This window comes from Grus americana, chromosome 17 (genome assembly GCF_028858705.1).
Source record: "Grus americana isolate bGruAme1 chromosome 17, bGruAme1.mat, whole genome shotgun sequence".
NCBI lineage: Eukaryota > Metazoa > Chordata > Aves > Gruiformes > Gruidae > Grus > Grus americana.
Genome location: NC_072868.1, coordinates 45,393 through 64,352, shown reverse-complemented (window position 1 = coordinate 64,352; position 18,960 = coordinate 45,393). Strand labels below are relative to the sequence as shown.

Here is an 18,960-nt window from a genome sequence, read left to right as displayed (position 1 = left end):
GGGAGAGCACCAGCGCTTTTTGTGCTGAAGCGTGGACGGAAGGGAAAAAAAAACCCCACTCTCTTGCCCCACTTGCCATCCCTGGCGGGTACTCGCCACCCCTTCATTTTGAGAACACCTCCTTTTCCCTCTTTCCTCGCAGGGAACAGCGATGAACTCAAGAGGTGAAATCAGACCGCAGGTCGTCATAGCTTACTTGTGCAAGTCAAAAACTAGGAGCATCTTTTCCCAAGCCACAGATTTACCTAGCACTCGCTTTCACCTACGGAAAAAGGGCACTCCTGCAAAATTGCCTTTATTAAAAAAACCAAAACGCATTTAAAACCACTGTCACTAGGAGATGCTTCCAGATGCAAACAGAACAAATGCACCCCCATTTCCCGCAGCAAAACAGAATTCGTTCCTGGGAAGGGCACAGGACAGGAACCCTGTGATGCAGCAGCTGTTCCTCTACAGGAAAAGAAGGTTCAGAGGCTGACCCAGCTTCCCAGTCTCTGCTTCCAAAACAGCAGCTTTGGGCTCCCTGACCACAGCTGCTAAGGAGTAAGAGACAGCTCGTGGTGAAGGTCTGACAGCTCCTGGCTGGTCTTTGCACAGCACTCAGGATAGTCCTGCTTGTATTTTCGTTCCTGTGCCAGCTGCGTCTGCAGAAGGGACACCTGAAAGAGGCAAAAGGCCGAGCTCAGACAAGCCCACGCTGTTAGGACCATCCGTAGCCCCACGGTACCGGCTGCCAGGGAAGACGCACCCGCTAACTCCAGCCCTGACAAACACGCTGTCCTTGTGGAAGGGGAAGCAACAGGTTCCCAGAGTCCCAGAGGCGCCCTGAACTCAGCTCAGATCATCAACAATTCCAGTTTCACTGGGACAATTTCCACTGCCCGGTGCACTCGCTTCCTGACAGCCAAACCAAACTCGGGCTGTAGCACGGTGCGAAGTCGTGCCCAGCAGTACGGCCACAGCAGCTACTGATGAGAGCTTTCCCACTCCTCACCTGCTTCTGCAACTCAGCTAATCGACAACTGCAGCACGTGTGAGACTCCTCCTGTGAAGAAAACGCAAGGATCTCTTTTTGGTCTCCGGTTTGGCCAGGGCCATGGTCTCTATTCGACCTCTACTAGGTGTGTCCTGGGGGGCTGCTGCCGCTGGGATTTGCCATTGTTCCTCTGTATGGCCAGACCCTCCTCCCACCGAGTACGATGCTGTTCTCACCTGTCGAGAAGCAGGCACCTTGTGCTGGTCAGAGAGAGAAAAGCCGCACGCATCTGGCAGCGACCGACCTCTACAATATCTCTTCAGTCTCCTCCGCTCCCATTCCACCTGCGCGTTGGATGGGAGAAAGGGTCACGGAAACGTGCTGCCACCAAACAAGGAGTAACAGCACCTCTGGACACCATGGCAAGGAGATTTCTGCTCCGAGACTGTTAATGGCACCAGAGGAGGTTGGGGGCAAAAAGGACTACTCGACGTAGACTATGGAAGAGAAAGAGAAAGCAAGAGGAAACAGCTCCTGGCCACAAGAGTGTCAAATGTGTCTGTAGGGGGACACTGGGGCAAGAAGGGTGGTACCGGAGGGAATGTGCGTTTCTGAAGGCAATAGGGTGCCAGAAGAGAGAGAAAATACAAAAGCCAGTGTCCGCAGGGGAAAGTGGGAGAGGGAAGGCAACAAGCAGAGGACGCCAAAGTGCTGCCTGTGGAAATGTGTTGTGTTCCAGAGGACCGTGAGGCTTTGCAGAGGCAGCGAAAGCCTGCTTCACCTGCTCAAGAGTCCTCCTGAGCTCAGCGTTGAGTTGCTTCAGCTCCGTCTTCTCGAGTTGCAGCTTTGCAACTGCTCGCTGCAGACGTTCCAGCCGCTGCGACAGGAGTCTCTTCTCCGAGAGCCAGGAGAGCTGCTCCCCTTCTGCAGTAGCCTGCTGGGTACACAGAGAGGAGATTGTGAGAGCTGGTGCCACAGAAAGCTTAGAAGGGCCAGAAGCAACACGTTGCGGAGAGCGACCAGACCCAGGAACGGACAGTGCTAAGTCCCTTCTTCTCCTCCTGCTCCACAGGCCAAAACAACACACTCTCTTCCTAGGGCGGCCCCTCCAGATCACCTTGGAGAAATCCACACAAATTTGCCCTCATGCGTTTTGGACTGCGGCACAAGTACATTCTGAACGCGCAACGAAGCCTTTAACCCGATCAGGCGGCGGGACGAATTCCGTTCTTTTTAATACACTGGAAAAGCTGTACCTCAGCAATCTACATGTCTGAAAGCATCCTCTAAGCACCATCAGCGTAGCTGCTCTCCAGCCGTCGTTATAAAATTCGACTAAGTTTAGTACATTAGTTTGGTCAACGGTGCCCTTTCCTTTCCACGCCAAATTCTAACCACGACATGTTGGCTAAGCTTGCCTAGATAGGAGAGAACCAACTAGCCATCCCCAGCTTTTGGCCTGGAGTTAATTTTAACAGCAAGCTCCGTAGTTCTGTCAGTAGTTCTGGGCTGGACAGAAAACATTCTAGCAGGCGAATGGTCTCTGGCCGGAGCTACACAGACAGGCAAGCCTGCTGGCTGCAGCCATAGTTTCTGTGGCCAAGCTGGTCATAGATTGACAGGAACATAAATTCCCATATCTTGATGGGAACCGTCATTAGAATCCTTTATAGACATTTTAGTTGACTGATGATCAATCACGCTGCCTACCTCGTGATGAAACCAGTCCGTGTCCCTCTCTGAAACCATACTCTGCAGGACGGCTATTTCTCCCCTCAGAGTCCCATTGGCCATTTCACTCTTGGTCAGGGCAAGAGTCAGTGCTTGTGCCTTCTCTTTCCATTTGACTTCTCCGCTTTCAGTCTGCTTCCAGATAGCAATCGCACGCTCCAATTCTTCCCCCTTTGCTTTCCGCTCATCTTCCAGTTGTTGGGTTAGCTCCTTCTGCCTTTGCAAGGAACGGTCTCTCTCCTGGAGAACCCTCCTCTTCTCGGCTTCCTCTTCCTCCCATTTCTGGAGTTTCTGGATTTGTTTCTGTAGGGTCTCCCCCTCATCTTTCCATCGCAAAGCTGACGTTAATTGTTTCAGGAGTTCGCTCTGCCGCCTAAGCTCTTGTTCTCTCCCTGACAGAGTCTTCTCGAAATACCTGACTCTGTCTCTCTGGTACTCGATCTCTTCATCCTTCCTTGCCAGAGTCTGCTGAACGTGCTGGAGATCTTCCCAAAGAGCTCTTATTTCCTCTTCTAACTCTTTTTGCTCACCTTGAGCCTTGGTCTCAAGCCTAGAGGTAGCCTCCTCCAGAACCCCTATCTTTCTTTCTCTCTCTTCCTTTCAGAGTCAGTTTTGTCCCTTGAAGATTTGTTTGCTCAGCTCCGTGCTTTTCCTCCTGTTCCTTGCGTGCCTCACATGGCTTTCTAAGGGATACAATTTCTTGCTCTTTCTCCTTTAGGGCCGCTTCCAGATGCTGCAGAATTTCCTTCTGCTCTCCAGAGTCTTGTTCTGCTTTTTGGAAGGTCGCAATCCGTTCCTTCTGAGATTCAACCATGAAATGCTTTTCTTTCAGTATTGCCGTAGCGTCTTCTAAGTCTCTGCGTAAGACCTTCAGCTGTTCTCCTGGTTTTCCCTCGTAGCTCCTTGTTTGTTGCTTTTGGGTGTCTATGAGTCTGTCCTTTTCTTTTAAGGCTTCTAAGGCCTGCTCCAGTTGGTCACGGACAGTCCTTAACTGCATTTCCGTGACTTCTTCAGCTTCCTGGATTTGCTTTTCTTGTGACTCAAGCTCTTGATCTTTTTGAGACAAAGCAAGTGTCATCTTTTCTACTTTACCGTGAAGCTCTTGCAGGTACCCCTCTTGCTGCTCCTTGTACTGCTGCAAGAGTCTTAACTGATGCCTTTGAGAATCACACTCGCTCTCTCTGTCCTTAAGAGCGGCCCTCAGGTGTTCGAGGCTTGCGTGCAGAGATTTCACCTGTTCTCTCTCCCTTTCCAGTTCTTGGATCTGCTGAGTCAGAGACATAAGCTCCAAGTTTCTCTCCTCCAAGGTTCCTTTCAGATGATCAAGATCCACCCGCAGATTTCTCACTTGTGATGCACCGTCTTGTTCTAGAATCGCTATTTTCCCCTCCTGGAATTTGATCTCCCGGTCTCTCTCCTCCAGCTCTTTGCTCATCTTGCTGACAGCAGTCCTCTGCATTTCTCGCTGCTTCTCTAGAGCTCCCGTATCCGTTCTTGCTGGGATCTGATCTCCAGGCCTCTCTCTTCCAGCTCTTTGCTCATCTTGCTGACAGCAATCCTTTGTTTTTCTTGCTGCTTCTCCAGGTCCCGTATCCGTTCTTGCTGGGATTCCATCTTCTGGTTTTTCTCTGTTATGTCCTTAATAACCTGATCGAGAGTAGTTTTCTGCATTGCTTGCTGGTCTTCCGGCGTTCTCACCTCTTCCTGGTACAACTTCATTTCTCCCTCCCTCTCTGACAGGATGGCAGTCAGATGAGGGAGAGTCTCCTGCAAAGCTTTTCCCTGTGCCGCGTCTTTCTGGAGCGTCTGCATTTTCTCCCACTGCGTTTCCACTTCCTCGGTTTTCATTTTCAAGACAGACAATGCAGTCTGAAGTTCTTGTTCAAGGCAGTGATTCGTATCCGTTGCTGTATTTGCTCGGGTCTCAGAGGCTGTGGCTGATTCCTGAAGAAGTTTTATCTCTCGTACCAGTTTTTCTTTAACTGCTTGCAGCCTGTCCCGTTCATGCTGCAAAACAGCGAGGAAAAGATTCAATAATTCCATCCATATAGGTCTGGTTTTCGTAGTAGCTTGGAACTCCTGCTCCAGCGGCAGTCAAGGGCTGCCCCCCCTCCCCCTGCCTCTCGGGATGTTGTAGACCTTGCCTGCGCCACCCTTTCGGCTGCGTCTTTGCCAGCTTACTCAGCCAGTCCCATCTTCCTGTTTGCCCTTCTCTGAGCCTCTTCTAGCTCTAGCGTGTTCTTTTGGGGAGGAGCTGCCAGAACTGCAGCCAGGATCTAAAGTCCAGACCAGGCATGATTTAGGCAGTGCCATGACGATGTTGTCTCTGCTAGGGAGGAAGGCAAGAGAGAACAACCCCAGCATGGGATTTCCATTTGGTTTGGGGGGGCTTGGGGGGGTTTTGGGCCTCTACTGTGTGGAGTTTTCATGGTACCACCCTCTGGAACCCCGCTGTCCCCTCTGGAAGGAGTAACGGTCAGGTGACGGGCTGGCATTCCCACTGTTGGAAATCGGGACTAGATTTCCCCTGGCAGGCATTCCTATGGATCTGGATCAGCACTTTTGTTTCTCAAATATCTCTCTTTTCCCCCACTGTCTGCTCTCAGATGGGCAATGTTGAACAGCTTTCTATTATTAGCTAACTCTGCCTCCTCACCCCTTTTTCCAGATACAGATATTTGGAAATCTAAATATGGATTTGGACACCAATGATCGCCCAAACCATGCAATGTAAATAGAGACAAGTTTGAAAATTCCTTTGACTAAAGGTTCAAGGGCAGAAATCATCAGCACTGAGGAAAACAGACACCCTGAATCATAACTGACTTTTACATGACTACAGCATCTTTCCCTGCTTATTCAGAAGAACGCAATTGGAAAAGGTAAACCAGAAAACAACCGCTGGTATAAATGACACTCTTCTGCTCCTGTAGCGGTCTCTCCACATAGTTTGTGCTATCGGTCATCTTAACGACCTCTCCTTTCTGGACTGTCCTCTCCTACCCAAGGCGATGACCCTGCTAACTCAGCTACATGGCCTGGCAGGAGAGCAAACGTCTGGGAAACAAGGAACGGTGACTGGAAGGAAGCGGGAAGTGAGGGAAACTTGGTCAGCATTTGCGTACTCTGTGTCTGCTCAGATTTGGACTGAACCGGTACAAGACCACCCAAAATCAGCTCTCCACCGGAAAAAGTTGCTCCTTAGAACTATTAACAGAAGGCCAAAAAATAGGTAAGAAATGGCCCTTTGCAGCATCTGCCAGCCTCACCAGGACATCCTTCCTTTGCTTCTCAGTGCTCTCGAGTTTCCTCTCCAAAGACGCCACCTCTTGCTGCAGACGCATGGCCTCCTCCTTTAGAGACTCTTCGGAGGCTGCTAGCTGAGATGTCAACTCTTCCACCACAAGTAAAACCTAACAAAGCAGTCAAAGACTATGGCTTGTCACTGTCAGCCGTATCATGTACTGTGAGGAAAGAACAACTTGAAATTTCACCCTGTCACGAGAGTACCAGATTCACAATGGATACAGCCGACTTGTTTAAAAAGCTCAGTGGGTCACCACGTTCATCTGAAAAACCACCTTAAAAACCAAGACCAGCAGAAATCCATTCTGATGATTGCTGGCAAACAGGCAAAAGGACTAGCCCATCTGTCCATTCAGCTGGCCGGTAAAGTCTCCTCCAGACCAGCTGAGATGGAGACCACAGTATGATGGCAGTCAGAGGGACTACCCCACCAGCCTGCTGCTCTGCAGTGGAAAGGCAAGAAGTGGAGAGACACTTCACCTGTTTGATGACCGGAGTAGCTATGGCCGTTTCAGTCACCTGTTTTTGTAGAGCATCCCTCTGCTGAAGAAGGCTGTTCATTTCCTCTGTGACGGTTTGCATTTCTTCCTTGTGCCTATTCTCCACGGCCTTGATCTTACTCTGACTTTCCTGCAGTTCTGCCTGCAGCTTTTCCGTGATGTTCTGTAAACACAAATGGAGAGCAAGCTACCGGGACCTGCCATCAGATCCAGCTTTTTTCTCCTTCTCTCTCAAAATCACACTCATTCAGCCACTTCTTTCTGCTTTTCCACCCAGCTCTGCTTCCATTGTAACCCTTCCTTGCTGTTGCTGATCTCTGGCGCTTACCGGGCTCTGTGCTGCTTGCAGTGCCTGCAGTAGGCCTTGCCTCCCCAGGCGCAGGGCTTATCTTTCATTCCCTTGTTCCTGCCCTTCACTCTGTTTCCTGGCTCTCTCAGCTTCTCTCAGCTTATGTCCAATTGCCAGCGGCCTGTTCCTTCAGCCCACCCTACCAGTCAGACTGACCTGCCCATTCTCTCGCCGCTCTTCCACCTCCTGCCTGAGCTGCTCCAGCTGCTGGCAGGCTTCTCTTAGCTCTCCCCGAGTTTGGAGCAGCGTCTCTAGGAAAGCATTCTTCTTCTCACGCTCCTGTTCTGGCGGGGCCTGCACAGAAATAAAGAGAGGACGGCTTTAAACTTCCCATACAAAACTTGTGTGGTAAGACTCAGAGAGTGACGGGCTCCCACGTTCTCGAAGCACCGTGCTGCTTGTCTCCTGGGTCATTATCTGCCCCCTTGGAGGCACAGGTTCCTAAGTGAGATTGGCAGCAAAAACGTGGTCCATCCACGGTCCATCTGTGATTGACTCTCCAACAAACTCTTAGTCACCTAACAGGAAAAATGTGTGGCATTTCCACAGTGTCCAGAGAAGCACTGCCAATAAGGAGCCCAGAAGAGTAAAAAAACCCACACAAATTCCCCCTTCACGGCCTTTACCTCTTGCTTGGCATTTTCAACTCTCGTTCGTTCCTCCTCTTGTTGAGCTTGCATGGTGGCAACTTTCTGCTTCATATCAAACAGCTTCTTCTCGTGCTCCCTTTCTGTCTCTGCCTTCTCCTTTTCCCATCGCTCCAGCATCTCCTCTAGCTCTGAATGGTGCCCTTCCCACTCGCTTGCCTGATGAGGGGAGGAAAAGACTTCAAGATGGAGTCCCAGCCAAGCTCCTCACAATACTCCCTCCCACAAACCCCCACCTCAACAGTGCACAGCAGTGGCTTTGTGCCCTCCATAACTCATGTCCTACCAAGGAACTTAAAAGGAGGGTCAGCAGGTGGAGGAAGAGGAGACGTTACCTTCCCCTCTCTGGTGGCTGCCTGTTCCCTAGCACCTCTCTCCTCGGGATTTCTCGCTATTCTCAGAGTCTCTATTTTCAAAGCCCAACTCCGTTCTCGTCAATGAAAAGGCGCAGATGGACTGCAGGGTGAGAAGGAGGCCACTACCCCGACGCCCTAGCCACAAGACAGGCCACGAACTCAAGCCCCAGGAATGAGGGGCCTGTTCCATACGCTTTAAGCCCAAAGACAAGACCTCTGCCAACCATGAAAGGACAGAAAGAAAGGAACAAAGCTCCCGTGACTGCAGTTGGCGGGAATGTTAGGAGTCTACTTCACGGCAGACGGGAGTCTGCTAAGATCCTACCCCTGGGCTGCCAGGCTTTGGGGGGGGGACCACCCAACCTTCTGTTGAACTCGTCTTACGCCCACACTGAATCTGTGGCTGCATCGACCATCCCAGCACAGTCTGCTGGGTCTTCACGGGCCTTCAAGTACAAGCCCTTGGCTCTGCTGCCTGGCCGCAACGGGCGGCCTGCGACAGATGGTTGCTGCCATTTCAGGCAGCCACACTCAGGCTATTATCCTTCTAAAGCCAGCCCACAAAGCTTGCTGGAAGAATTCAAAAGCGTACTGTTTCCTACCAGGTCTTGCAGGAGCTTGTTCATTTCCGCTTCATGATCAGTTTGCCGAAGTCTGAGGGCAGCCTCATACTGCCGTTCTGTCTGCAAGAGCCGTTGTGCCATGTGCTCCCGTTCCTGCCTCCTTAGAGATCTCTCCGCTTCCAGCTCACATTGAAGGCACTTCACTTCCCCTGCAAACACGGCAAACGGCAAGATTCAGGGCCTGCGCAGACAGTGGTTCTGACTTCACTAACCTCAAGCCATTTGACTTGCAGTGTAGGAGGGATCTGTCTCCAGCTCCTTCACTCCTCAGAAGCACTGCGGACAGACAGCTGTTTTTATACCATCTTCGTAGGCAGGGGGATCACCAGAAACAAAGCACACGAGGCTCTCACCTTGGATCACCTCCTTGGCCTGCGCGACTGCGTGAAGCTGGATTTCAAGCTGATGCCGGGAGATCTCCAGCTGAGATGAGTGCTGCTGAGCCTCAAACAGGCTGGATTCCAGGGTCTCCTTCACTGACCTGCAAGTTGAGAATACGGAGAGAAGTGAGTTTCTTGCTCCTGACACCCACAGGCAGTTATTCCAGCAAGAAGCGGTTCAAGATCCCCACTCCTGAGCACGGTTGCGTGGAAAGTGGTATACAGAAAGCCTACTTCTGCCATTTAGAGCAGCAATGCAGGCCCCTCCGAGGGAGTGCCCAGGCTTTACGGATGACCTAGGGTAACTCAGAAAGCCCAGCCGAATTTGATCTCAACGGCCGAATCTTACATTGCTGGTGTCTGATCTGTGACACACGGGTAGCTGTGCCCACAAAGTCTGTGCCAGCCAAAGCCCAGCCTCTGCTCACAGCCCTCCTCCTCTCATCTGCACTTCCAAGTTGCTCTGCAGGGGGACAGAATCAGAGTATTTCCCTGGCTGACTCGTGACGTTTTAATGCTGCTTGCAGTGTAGGTATAGGTAGGTCATTTTCCAGACTCCCTATCTTCAGAAGGGACCAAAGAAAGACATCGGACGGCGTAGTAAAATCTCATGCTTGCAGCAGCATTTGTAAGAAACTTCAACTAGATGTTATCAGAACAAGGGCTACCTGAAAGGAGAGGCAGCTATCCTGCAGTTTAAACTGTTGCAAGTTCAAGAGAAAAACTTGCTACTTTTCTTTAAGCGTTGCTAACTAAGTAGGCGGTAGCGCAAATGACTGGTCGCTCTTTAAAACGGAAGTTGTGGTACTGCAGAGGCAAACTGTTGCATCCATAGACTTCAGCCAACTGCTGCGTACCACACGCAGGATTCTGGAACCAGGGGGTGCAGTCACCTCCCTGATCTAACCGGCGTCCTGCCTGCCGGGTTCCTACAATACACAGCACTGCCTCACTCGTACAGGGATGCAATCAGGGTTAACGTCCCTCAGGGGAAAGGGGCACCCGAGTGGTACAACAATAAACCCCACAAATGTAGGATTTCACCCACTTGGATGGACAATGGAGGATGTAGCTTTGGGAAGGAGAACAAGCACACATTTCTGATTACGCCAGTCGCTGGCAGTCCAAAGCCACTACGCTCCCTTTTAAGGATAAATCAAAGTCAGTCTCTAAAACGGAACAGAAAAGACCGAGTCCCAAACTGCGACAACAAAAGGCTCTTGAGAGCAACATCTGGCAGGAACAGTTGCTACAGCCCAATAACTGGGCACCGCGTGTAATAGCCTTGAAGTCTGAAGATCCCACCTCAAACTACTCGATACGGAAAGATCTGTGTTCCGATGCACAGAACAAGAAACCAAACCCAGAGAGAAGCTTCAGGCTTCAGTAAACATCTGCGTGGTTTAATTATTACTCAATGCAGAGCCAAGGTGCCAGATACCGAGGAATTATATTGGCTTGCTTTGGATTTCACAGAGGAACATGCAAGGGGCATAAACGCGAGCCCAAGGCTCAGGAGAGCTTTGTTAGCTTTAGCTCTCAGGCAAATACCATTCAAATCATGGGATACTGTTTGGGGTTTTTTCTCAAGATTCCTCCATTTTCTGCCCGTGGAAGGTGAAAACATCTGAAAAGCACTGGATGCAATCAATCCTCGTGTAATGATTACCACCTTTATAATTCCAGACATGAAATAACGTCCTGCTTAGGGTCTCCTCCCCACCTTTACCTGGCCTCTGCCAGCTGCTCTGAAAGGCCTTGTCTGTCCCGCTCCACGGCTGCCAGTCGCACCTCTAGGGCAGCCTTCTCACGCACCAGCAACTCCTTCTCTTTGGACACCCTGGCCAGTGCATGCCCTTGGCGAGAGGACTCCTGGCGCAACTGCTCCAGACCACTGCTAGATGACTCTTGCTGGCGGTAAACCTGAAAGCGGGACAAAATACAGTTAGAGTCCGTTCTCTGGGCTTCTATGCAGAGCCAGCCAGTGCCACTTCTGAATCAGCTCGAGGAGAAGGAGCTCCTGTACTTTGGGCTGAAAGCTTCAGAGCATCTGCTCTATACCGCACTAATACCCGGGGCTGCCAGAAGGCGCTGGCACTGTTAACTTGAAAGCGACGCGTAAGGCCCTACTGGGTTGCCGGGGTCCGGACAGCTCCTTCAGGACAAACCTACATACCCCAGACTACGTGTTTTCATGCAAAAACACTGCGTTTTTCCAGAACTGCCCCCTTGCAAACTAAAATGCTCTAAGAATCTATTCAAGTTGTTGCTGGAAATGTTCAGGAAAGTTTGAGCAAAAGCAACTTGGCTTGCTGAAGAAAGTGAAAATACACGTTTTCTCCTTCGGGGGGGGGGGGGGGGGAGGGAGAAAAGAAAAAAAAAAAAGAAAAAAAAAAAGAAAAGATCAAAGCGTCCCCTACTTGAGCGTGTAAAGCAGTTGGATGCAATGAGGCGACGCTTGTCAGGGAAACAGCCCTCGTGGTGGCAGCATCAGTTAGTGATTTATGAAAGTCTGGCTGATGTGGCCAAAGAGATGGTAGACTCTATTGGTACAGGAGTTCACGTCAACAATACTGTTTCCTTGTCTTACACAAAGAAGTCGTCTAATATACCTTGCTGGTATTCAAGCTTGAAGAGTAACCATGTTTTTTTAGCTTTTGTCTTCAGTATAACACCTCTGCTGGGTATTTGCCAAACATACCACGGACTCGAAAACCAAGACTGTCTAGCAGAGAACAGACCATCCGAAACAAACAATTCTCCTCTCAAAGTTATCCCGTAATACCCAAGGTTGTACATTATGAAACTGACACTGAAATGATGGCAAACTCCCTAGTCTCCTCCAGCGATACGATTCTCCCAAGCTCTTTTTCCACTGTACTGAAAATCAGGTAGTCCAGAGTCACACGGCCTATTTCTCATCCTCTTCCTCAAGGCCTGAAGAGGCTCGAGCAATTCAAAGCTGCGTGTATGGCTTGCAAGACAACTTCAACAATGTCAGGACGTCATTCCCATTCTCAGCAGTACAAGACAGCAGACACTGACTTGCAGCTTTGTCCCGCTCTCTAGGCTCGAACAAATGGAAAGCGTCTCCTTGACAAAAACACTGCAGAATCCAACAGACAGAGCCCCGCTGAGCCAAGCAGCCAAAAGCCCACCCGGAAAGCACTAGGTTTTTGGTCTCACCTCATTGAGTTTATCTTGGGTTTCTGCCTTCTCCTCTGCCAGCATCCTCAGCTCTGCCTGCAGCCCCTCCTGGTGCTCCTCTGCTTTCTTCAGCAGCTGCTCCAGGCGGGCTTTCTCTGCGCAGAGCTCTTCGTTTGTTCTTTCACACAGGTTCAGCCTCTCCTGGTCAGAGATCTTTGCTCTCTCCATCTCGGCCACTTTACCTGACAGAAGATCGTGCTCTTGCTCCAGCTACAATCGCAGAAGCACAGAGGAAATAAAATACAGTAAGATTTCCTATGAAGAAGGTTTGGCTTGGACAGAAAAAGGAGCAACACAAGTTTCTTCAGCTGCACTTTATCCAAGGCGAGAGCTTCATGAATACTGCTCACCTTCGCGGCTCCAACATGTAGATCAGCTACTTCAGCACGCAGCTTATTCAGAGCCCCTGTCAACTCTGCTACTGACTGCTCTGCCTGAAGAGACAGCAGAACAACATGAAAACAAAGACAGGAAAATCCCTGACTTCAAGCAGCGACTCCAGATCCCCTTTCGCATTGCCGACATACTCCCAATTCAGCGTGCCCAGCAGGCACCTGGGGACTGACTACACCCACGAGCCTGTGTGATCCGATCACCGTTTTCCAAGAAGGAGAACAACATTGTCCCTCTCTTCTACTGCCAGAAACAGCACCGGTGGCGGTCCTGCTATCACAACTCCCTCTCCCACAAGTGCTGCCTAGGAGTAAGGTGACCATACCTTTTCCAGGGCCATTGTAAGCTCCTGTTTCTCGCGCTTCAGCAGATCCCTCTGAAGACGCCATTCCTCCAGTGTCTCTCTCGCGACTACCAACTCACTCTGTGATAATGACTGTTTTCCTTCAAGTGCAGCTAAGTCCTTCAGTCTACGAGAAGGGGAAGGGACAAACAAGTTTTTCGTGTGAAAACATTCTCCTTTCCAAAACCAAGAGCATAGCATCGCAGAATCATGCAGGTTGGAAAAGACCTTTAAGATCATCGAGCCCAACCGGAAACCTAACACTGCCAGGTCCACCACTAAACCATGTCCCCAGGCACCACATCTACATGTCTTCTAAAGACCTCCAGGGATGCTGACTCCTTCCAAAGTTTAAAACACGTTTACCTGTCCTGAAGCTCCTCCTTCTCCGGGTCCCCCTTGGCTTGTAAGCACATCACTTCCCAAGTCCTCTGGCTTCTTTCCTGGTCCGCTTGCTGCTGCGCCTGATCCTTTAGGACAGGTCTACCCAGAGGGACGGACTCCCAGCGCTGCATGCCGGAGTTTAGGCGGGAGCAGTTTACAAGTATAGATCCAGAAAGCCTCATTTGCTCGGCCTTCAGCTCTGACAAATCTCTGAAGGAGAATAAAGAAAGAGAGAACGTTCACACCACCATCTTTATCAGCTGACTCACTTTTCAAGCACGGAATTGTGCAACCGTAAAAGCTGGCAGGAAAGATGACATCTTCACCGGGGACGAATCATTCATCTGACACTTTGGGATCAGGACGCATCTTGAGAGTTGAGCAACGGGTCTCTTTGATGGTTGAGGAACGACTCTGTTTTCTCCTCAGAGATAAGAAGAAATCGATGGCACAGCCAGAAGGATTAACTAGTAGCTCAGGCATACTCTACACATTAAGGAAAGCTTACCATCAGATAAGGTAAATGGCTGACGGTAACCCAGCGTTTGAAATTGCATGCTGACACCAGAAGAACGTACTATTACGGCTACACGATTTTTGTTTGCAGCTGTGAGAAAGGAACCTCAGAGAGCCCAAGAACAAGAAAGCAATCCTAAAAAGGAGGTATCAAACTAAGCAAAATAAATTGGACAAATGCAGTAACAGGGTAGAGAAGCTATCCTTTCTCTCAACAATGCTGGTAGAGGCATAAGCGGATGCAAACTGACCAGAATAAATGTAAGCTGGAAAGGAGAAGGACAAAAACAGGTATCCATGAATGATCTTCCCATCAGGAGCAGGGGGAAAAGAACGCAAGTGAGATTTAAGGCAGATTTTCGTCACTCTATAAAAGGGACCGCGCTAGGTGCTGCATGCACAGCTTTGGTGAGGCTCTTCCAATGTGTCCACGTGCGCCTGTGTCCGTGTTAATGTGCCCAAACAGCACCACAGTCAAGTTCATCCGTTCAGGGCCTCTGCACTGCTTAGAGCCCGAGCCCCTCGGTTTTATCTGAAAACCAGCATCAAACAAAATGATTCCGAAAACAGCCTAAGGCACGCTTAATGGCATGGCTTCAGGCTACCAAAGGAGAAATCATATCTGTAGCCGCAACTAACGTAACATCGAGGCTCAAAAAGCAGGTGAGAAGGGAAGCTACAGTTTTCCTGCAAGGGATCCAGCCTTAACTTCTACTCACCGGTCAGTGGCAGTCTTCATCTCCAGGAAGTGACGGCGGAAGGTCACCACCTGACGCCACAGGCTGAGTAGGCGGTTACGTTCACCCTTTAAGTAGCTGTCATAAAGCTAAACATGCAAAGACAAAAAGAAATGCCAATTCAGCCTTCGCCGTCACTCTGCAAGTCGTGCAGATAGGAGAGAGTACAACCACCATCACCGGGTCTCCTTTCATAACAATTCCAACAGGGGTATCAAGGGCCGAAGAGGCACCACAGAAGCATCCCCCAGCAGACTCGTCACCTGACCTCAAGGAAGGAAACACCCACGCTTCTCCTGCAGGAGTGGGTATCGGCAAAGCAAACCGATCATGATTTGTCATCTCGCCTTGCAGAGATGTCTAACAGTCTTGGTGGAGGAAGACAAAAACAAGCCCCTCCAAGACCAGGGTCAGATTTGCTTGCAAGACACTCTTGGTAAGGGAGGCCTGTCTTGTTCTTCGGTTGGCTGCTCTGAATGTGAAAAGACACAGACCTCTCCGGTCTCCACTGCTGTCGACAGAGATTTAGGAACTACTAAAAGGACGAGCGCTCACGTCTGACTGCCCTGCGGCATCCAGCAGCAGCAAGCATTTGCCTTGAAGACTGAGCAGTATGGTCACAGCCGGGGGGGGGCGTCTTCCAGCACCACGATTTGCTGACCCTCCTCCATCTCACACCCCTGTCTTTGGCCAGGCAACACCAAGACGTCCTCAAGGCAGCCACAACTTTCACACAGCAAGTCCTCCGTGCCAGAAATAAAATGCCTTCCCATTCCGCTTGGGCATCACGTCTGACATTCCCGTAGCCTATCCTTACCTCACGTTCATTGCGCCGTTCGCTCGCCTTCAATTCCAGCTCCTCCCGGGCCCTCATCCAATCCGCCGTCAGTTTCCCAACATCTTCCTTGAGGGCTGAATTAACCTCAGTCGCTTTACCTAGGTGCTCCTGCAGGACAGCGTTCACTTCAGCCAGAGTCTCACACCTTGGCAAAGGAGAAACAGCGATGAGGTCACGGCACAACTGCTATCCACAAGCAGCATCCCCGTGCTTTTCCAGCTCCTTCAACGCTGACTTGGTTGTCAAACCGAGAGGCAGGAAAAGTGCTTTCTAGGATTAAGAAAGATCTCCCTGCTATGGCAAACTCATGTTCTACCCAGCACTGCCCTCACCTTCCCGTTCAGCCTCTCCCTGTCCTTGTCCTATACACTGTGTAAGACCTGTAGCAAAGACCCCCACCTTCTTGATCCAGTAAACTGCACACCACAAAGACAGCGCCATACACAGAGGGGAAACAGCTTGATGCGCAACTTTCAACTGAGAGCTGAGAGGTCAGGCACTGCAGCTTAATGACTTTGGGACCACAGGCTAATATCCCACCCAGGAAACTAAATTCATGAACTAAATGGAGAGAACCGCTGCCCTGCGAACAAGCACAGAACTCAGTTTCTGGATCAAAACAGGAGCTGGGCTTCTCCCACCTTAGCTTGCAACATACGTAACACAGCACACAGGTGCCTTTTACACCACACACCATTTATCTCTGGGGCCGAGGGAAAAAGAAAAGCAGGGAAAGCAATGCGGCAGAAGATGCCTGTGGTGCCAAGTGCTCTACTGGAAGGCTCTGATCCAAGCGCAGGATATGCTATTCGAGCGAACCCAAAGAGGACAACTCCTGCGCCACGGAATGCTCAGCATGTCGGGGCTTGATTCTCAACCTAAACCCAGGCTCTGCTGAGCAGCTCACCGACTGAGACACAGAATAATTTAGGCTGGAAAGGGACCTTTGGAGGTCACCCAGAACAACCCCCCCGCTCCAAACAGAGCCATTCGGCACACACCACTATTCCTGTGGCACAGAACAGATTGTGGACCTTTCTCCTTTCCAAACGGCTTGCCCGACTGCTTCCCTTGGGGAGACCAGGTAGCGCTGACAGGTCTTCCCTCGCTTCCGCGAGCATCCAGGATACCATGTGTGAGGTTAACACTTCTTCCTTTTACCTTTGATGCTCCTCTTCCAACTGAAGCAGTGCTTTCTCCCGGTCGCGGGCTTCTCTGGCTTCCCACCTGCCTGGAAGGGATCCCTTAAGAAGAAAGGAAATGCTGAGTCAAATTCTTGTGGACCCTTCACTACTGTTAGCATCCGTGGCTTTCCCCTCCATTTCTTTGGTATCTCAGGAGCTCGTGGCTTCCTCCAGGCTTAACAGTGTCACGACTAGGGAGAGGAAGGGAGGGGAAGGGTGTTACTCAGCGTGAGCAGCTCTCCTCAGTCTCCCGCCGTTGCACTCTCACAGCTAAGTATCCTCAGCTCATGACCGCCAGTGCTCACTCAGACTTGAAGCCTGGGAGTACTCTCCTACCCTTCGTTTCCTAGGTTGACTTTGGCCGTGAAGCAGAAGGAAAAGCACAGAGCCAGCTCTGTATGTTGAACGCCAGCATTCTTGCCTTCCAACACGCCATGTTTCAACCAAGTCTTTGTCAGAGACAGCCACAGAACCTAACAGGCAGTAGAGCCCTCTCCCGAGACCTAGGACAAACCTTACTCCAGCAATAAAGCACTCCTTCACAACGTTACAATCCTTCTTGATCGGGTTTTCCGGGCCGGCATTTCTGGGATTACTGGCTGCTCTAAGAACGGCAGCTGGACAAAAGACGGCCGGGCAGCCTTGCAGCGCTTCTTTAAAGCCTCAGGCAGCAAACGCTTGTTTCCCTCTGCCGTTGCTCTGGGGAGCTTTTTGCCTGCGGTAGCGAATGCTACGTACGCTATCGTTAGTTAGCAACCTGCACACTCACCCCTCCTGCTTGCACTTGCTGCTCCAACTCTCGACACCGAGTCCGGTACTGCAGTACCTAGATGGGCACACAGAATGAAGGTGAGCGAATGTGGCTTGTAGCAGACGCGGCCCCTCCTGCATTCGCTTTTCTGCAGGTCTTGACAGCCCAAGCAGAGCACATTTCACAGTGCTGCCGATCCCGTCAACAAGAAGTCGTTACGACATAGGGAAGCTTCACCTTATCTAAGATTAAAGAATACAGGAGACAGGGTGTCTTTTACACGCACTGCTATCTGCTCATCCTAAGACAGAGGTGGCAAACAGAATGACGAGAGCGCCTTAGAGAGCCGTGCCTGGCCTATGGCCACTACGTCCCCCAGATCAGTCCTTCCAACGGGCTCAAGGTCCAGCGGGTCCTTGAAGTTAGAGAAATGAGTTTTGCAAGTTGCGTTTCACTAAGTAGCAAGTCAAGTCAGTTCTGACCACAGCCCTGCACAGCCGCTGCAGAACGCGGGTGTCTGTTCAGCTGCAGAAGACAAGCACGGGCAAGGAAAGCAGGAGGAGCTTCCAGCCACGCCGTGACCACCGTCGGACACTGCCCCGACCCTCCGCCCGGGGCCGGCACCCTCCTCGCTGCCGGCGCTCCTGCGCCCCGGGCCGACCAGGCCAGAGCTGCCTGCTTCTGTCCGGGGCCACGCGAAACCACCGCCGCCGGCTTGACTCCTACCTCTGGGACAGCCCCCTGCTCACCTGGCCAAACAAAGGCGTTGGCAAGCCCGGCATCTTTAGTTAAGGACGGGAGAGACCTGACGAGGGGCTCGGGGCGTGTGTCTGTGTGTGTGTGTGTGTGACGGCGCCCAGCAGGCCGGGCGGAGCAGGGCGGCTCCCGGGGCCTCCCCCGAGCTCCGGGCTCGGCGCCGTCCCGCCCGCAGCAGCCCCGGGGAGGGCGCCGTTGGGGCCGCGCGTTCGCCCCCCGAGATCGCCGCCGCCGCCGCCGCCGAGTCCCCTCTCAGCGCGGCGCGGGCGGCCCGGGCACCCCGGCCCCGCCACCGCGGCCCGTCCCCGGGCAGCTCCCCCCCGGGCAGGTGCCCCCGCTCCTTACCTTCGCCTGCAGCTTCCGCACCAGCACCGCTTGGCGTTGCTGCGCCTCCTGCGAGCTCTGCAGCCGGCGCCGCAGGGAGGCCTGGCTCCGCGCCGCCATGCCCCCGCTCGCCAGCCGGGCCCGCCGCCCGCGGGGCTCCGCCGCCTGACAGGCCGGGCTCGCTCGGGGCCGCTCTGTGGCAGCGATTCCCTTCTCGCTTCTCGCTGAGGGTGCCGCGCCGGGCTGCGCTGCTGCCGCGGGGGAGAGGCCGCCCCGGCAGCCGTTTGCTCCAGCGACTTCTGCTCAGAGACTGTTAACGGCCCCGTAGAACGTTGGGGGCCAAAAGCGCTCCCTGTAGCGCCTGGGAGAGCAGGAGCGGGAGGAAACGGTCCCCGACACCAGAGTCTTGGGTGGGGGGTATGGGGACACTGGGGCGAGAAGGGGGGGACCGCAGCGACAGGAGAAAAGGTCCATCGCACAGGGAAGCCAACTCAACAGCTAGGGCTCTCTGCTAAAAGCTCAACCTTCAGCCCTTGACTGCCACTGGAGCAGGAGTTCCAAGCTCCTACGAAAACCAAGCACGGAGAGATGGAACGACTGCGAGCAGTTAGAGGAAACCCAGTACGGGAGAGAAAGCTTGACATTTACAGGACAACGTG

At 52.0% G+C, this 18,960-nt stretch overlaps 1 protein-coding gene across 1 annotated transcript; it reads right to left on the bottom strand.

Annotated features, from left to right (window-relative positions):
* Window positions 1–279: 279 nt before the first annotated feature.
* On the bottom strand, window positions 280–18,931 carry LOC129214305 (centrosome-associated protein CEP250-like). The gene is given in 23 exon segments (XM_054845739.1): window positions 280–549; window positions 552–659; window positions 995–1,045; window positions 1,213–1,320; window positions 1,758–1,913; window positions 2,687–3,304; window positions 3,306–4,184; window positions 4,187–4,714; window positions 6,533–6,676; window positions 7,019–7,156; window positions 7,489–7,668; window positions 8,468–8,637; window positions 8,842–8,969; window positions 10,598–10,791; window positions 12,055–12,285; window positions 12,426–12,509; window positions 12,794–12,938; window positions 13,178–13,405; window positions 14,431–14,537; window positions 15,266–15,431; window positions 16,448–16,530; window positions 17,240–17,296; window positions 18,323–18,931. Coding segments are annotated over 23 exon segments (4,701 nt in total). The 5' UTR covers window positions 18,422–18,931; the 3' UTR covers window positions 280–450.
* Window positions 18,932–18,960: the final 29 nt, after the last annotated feature.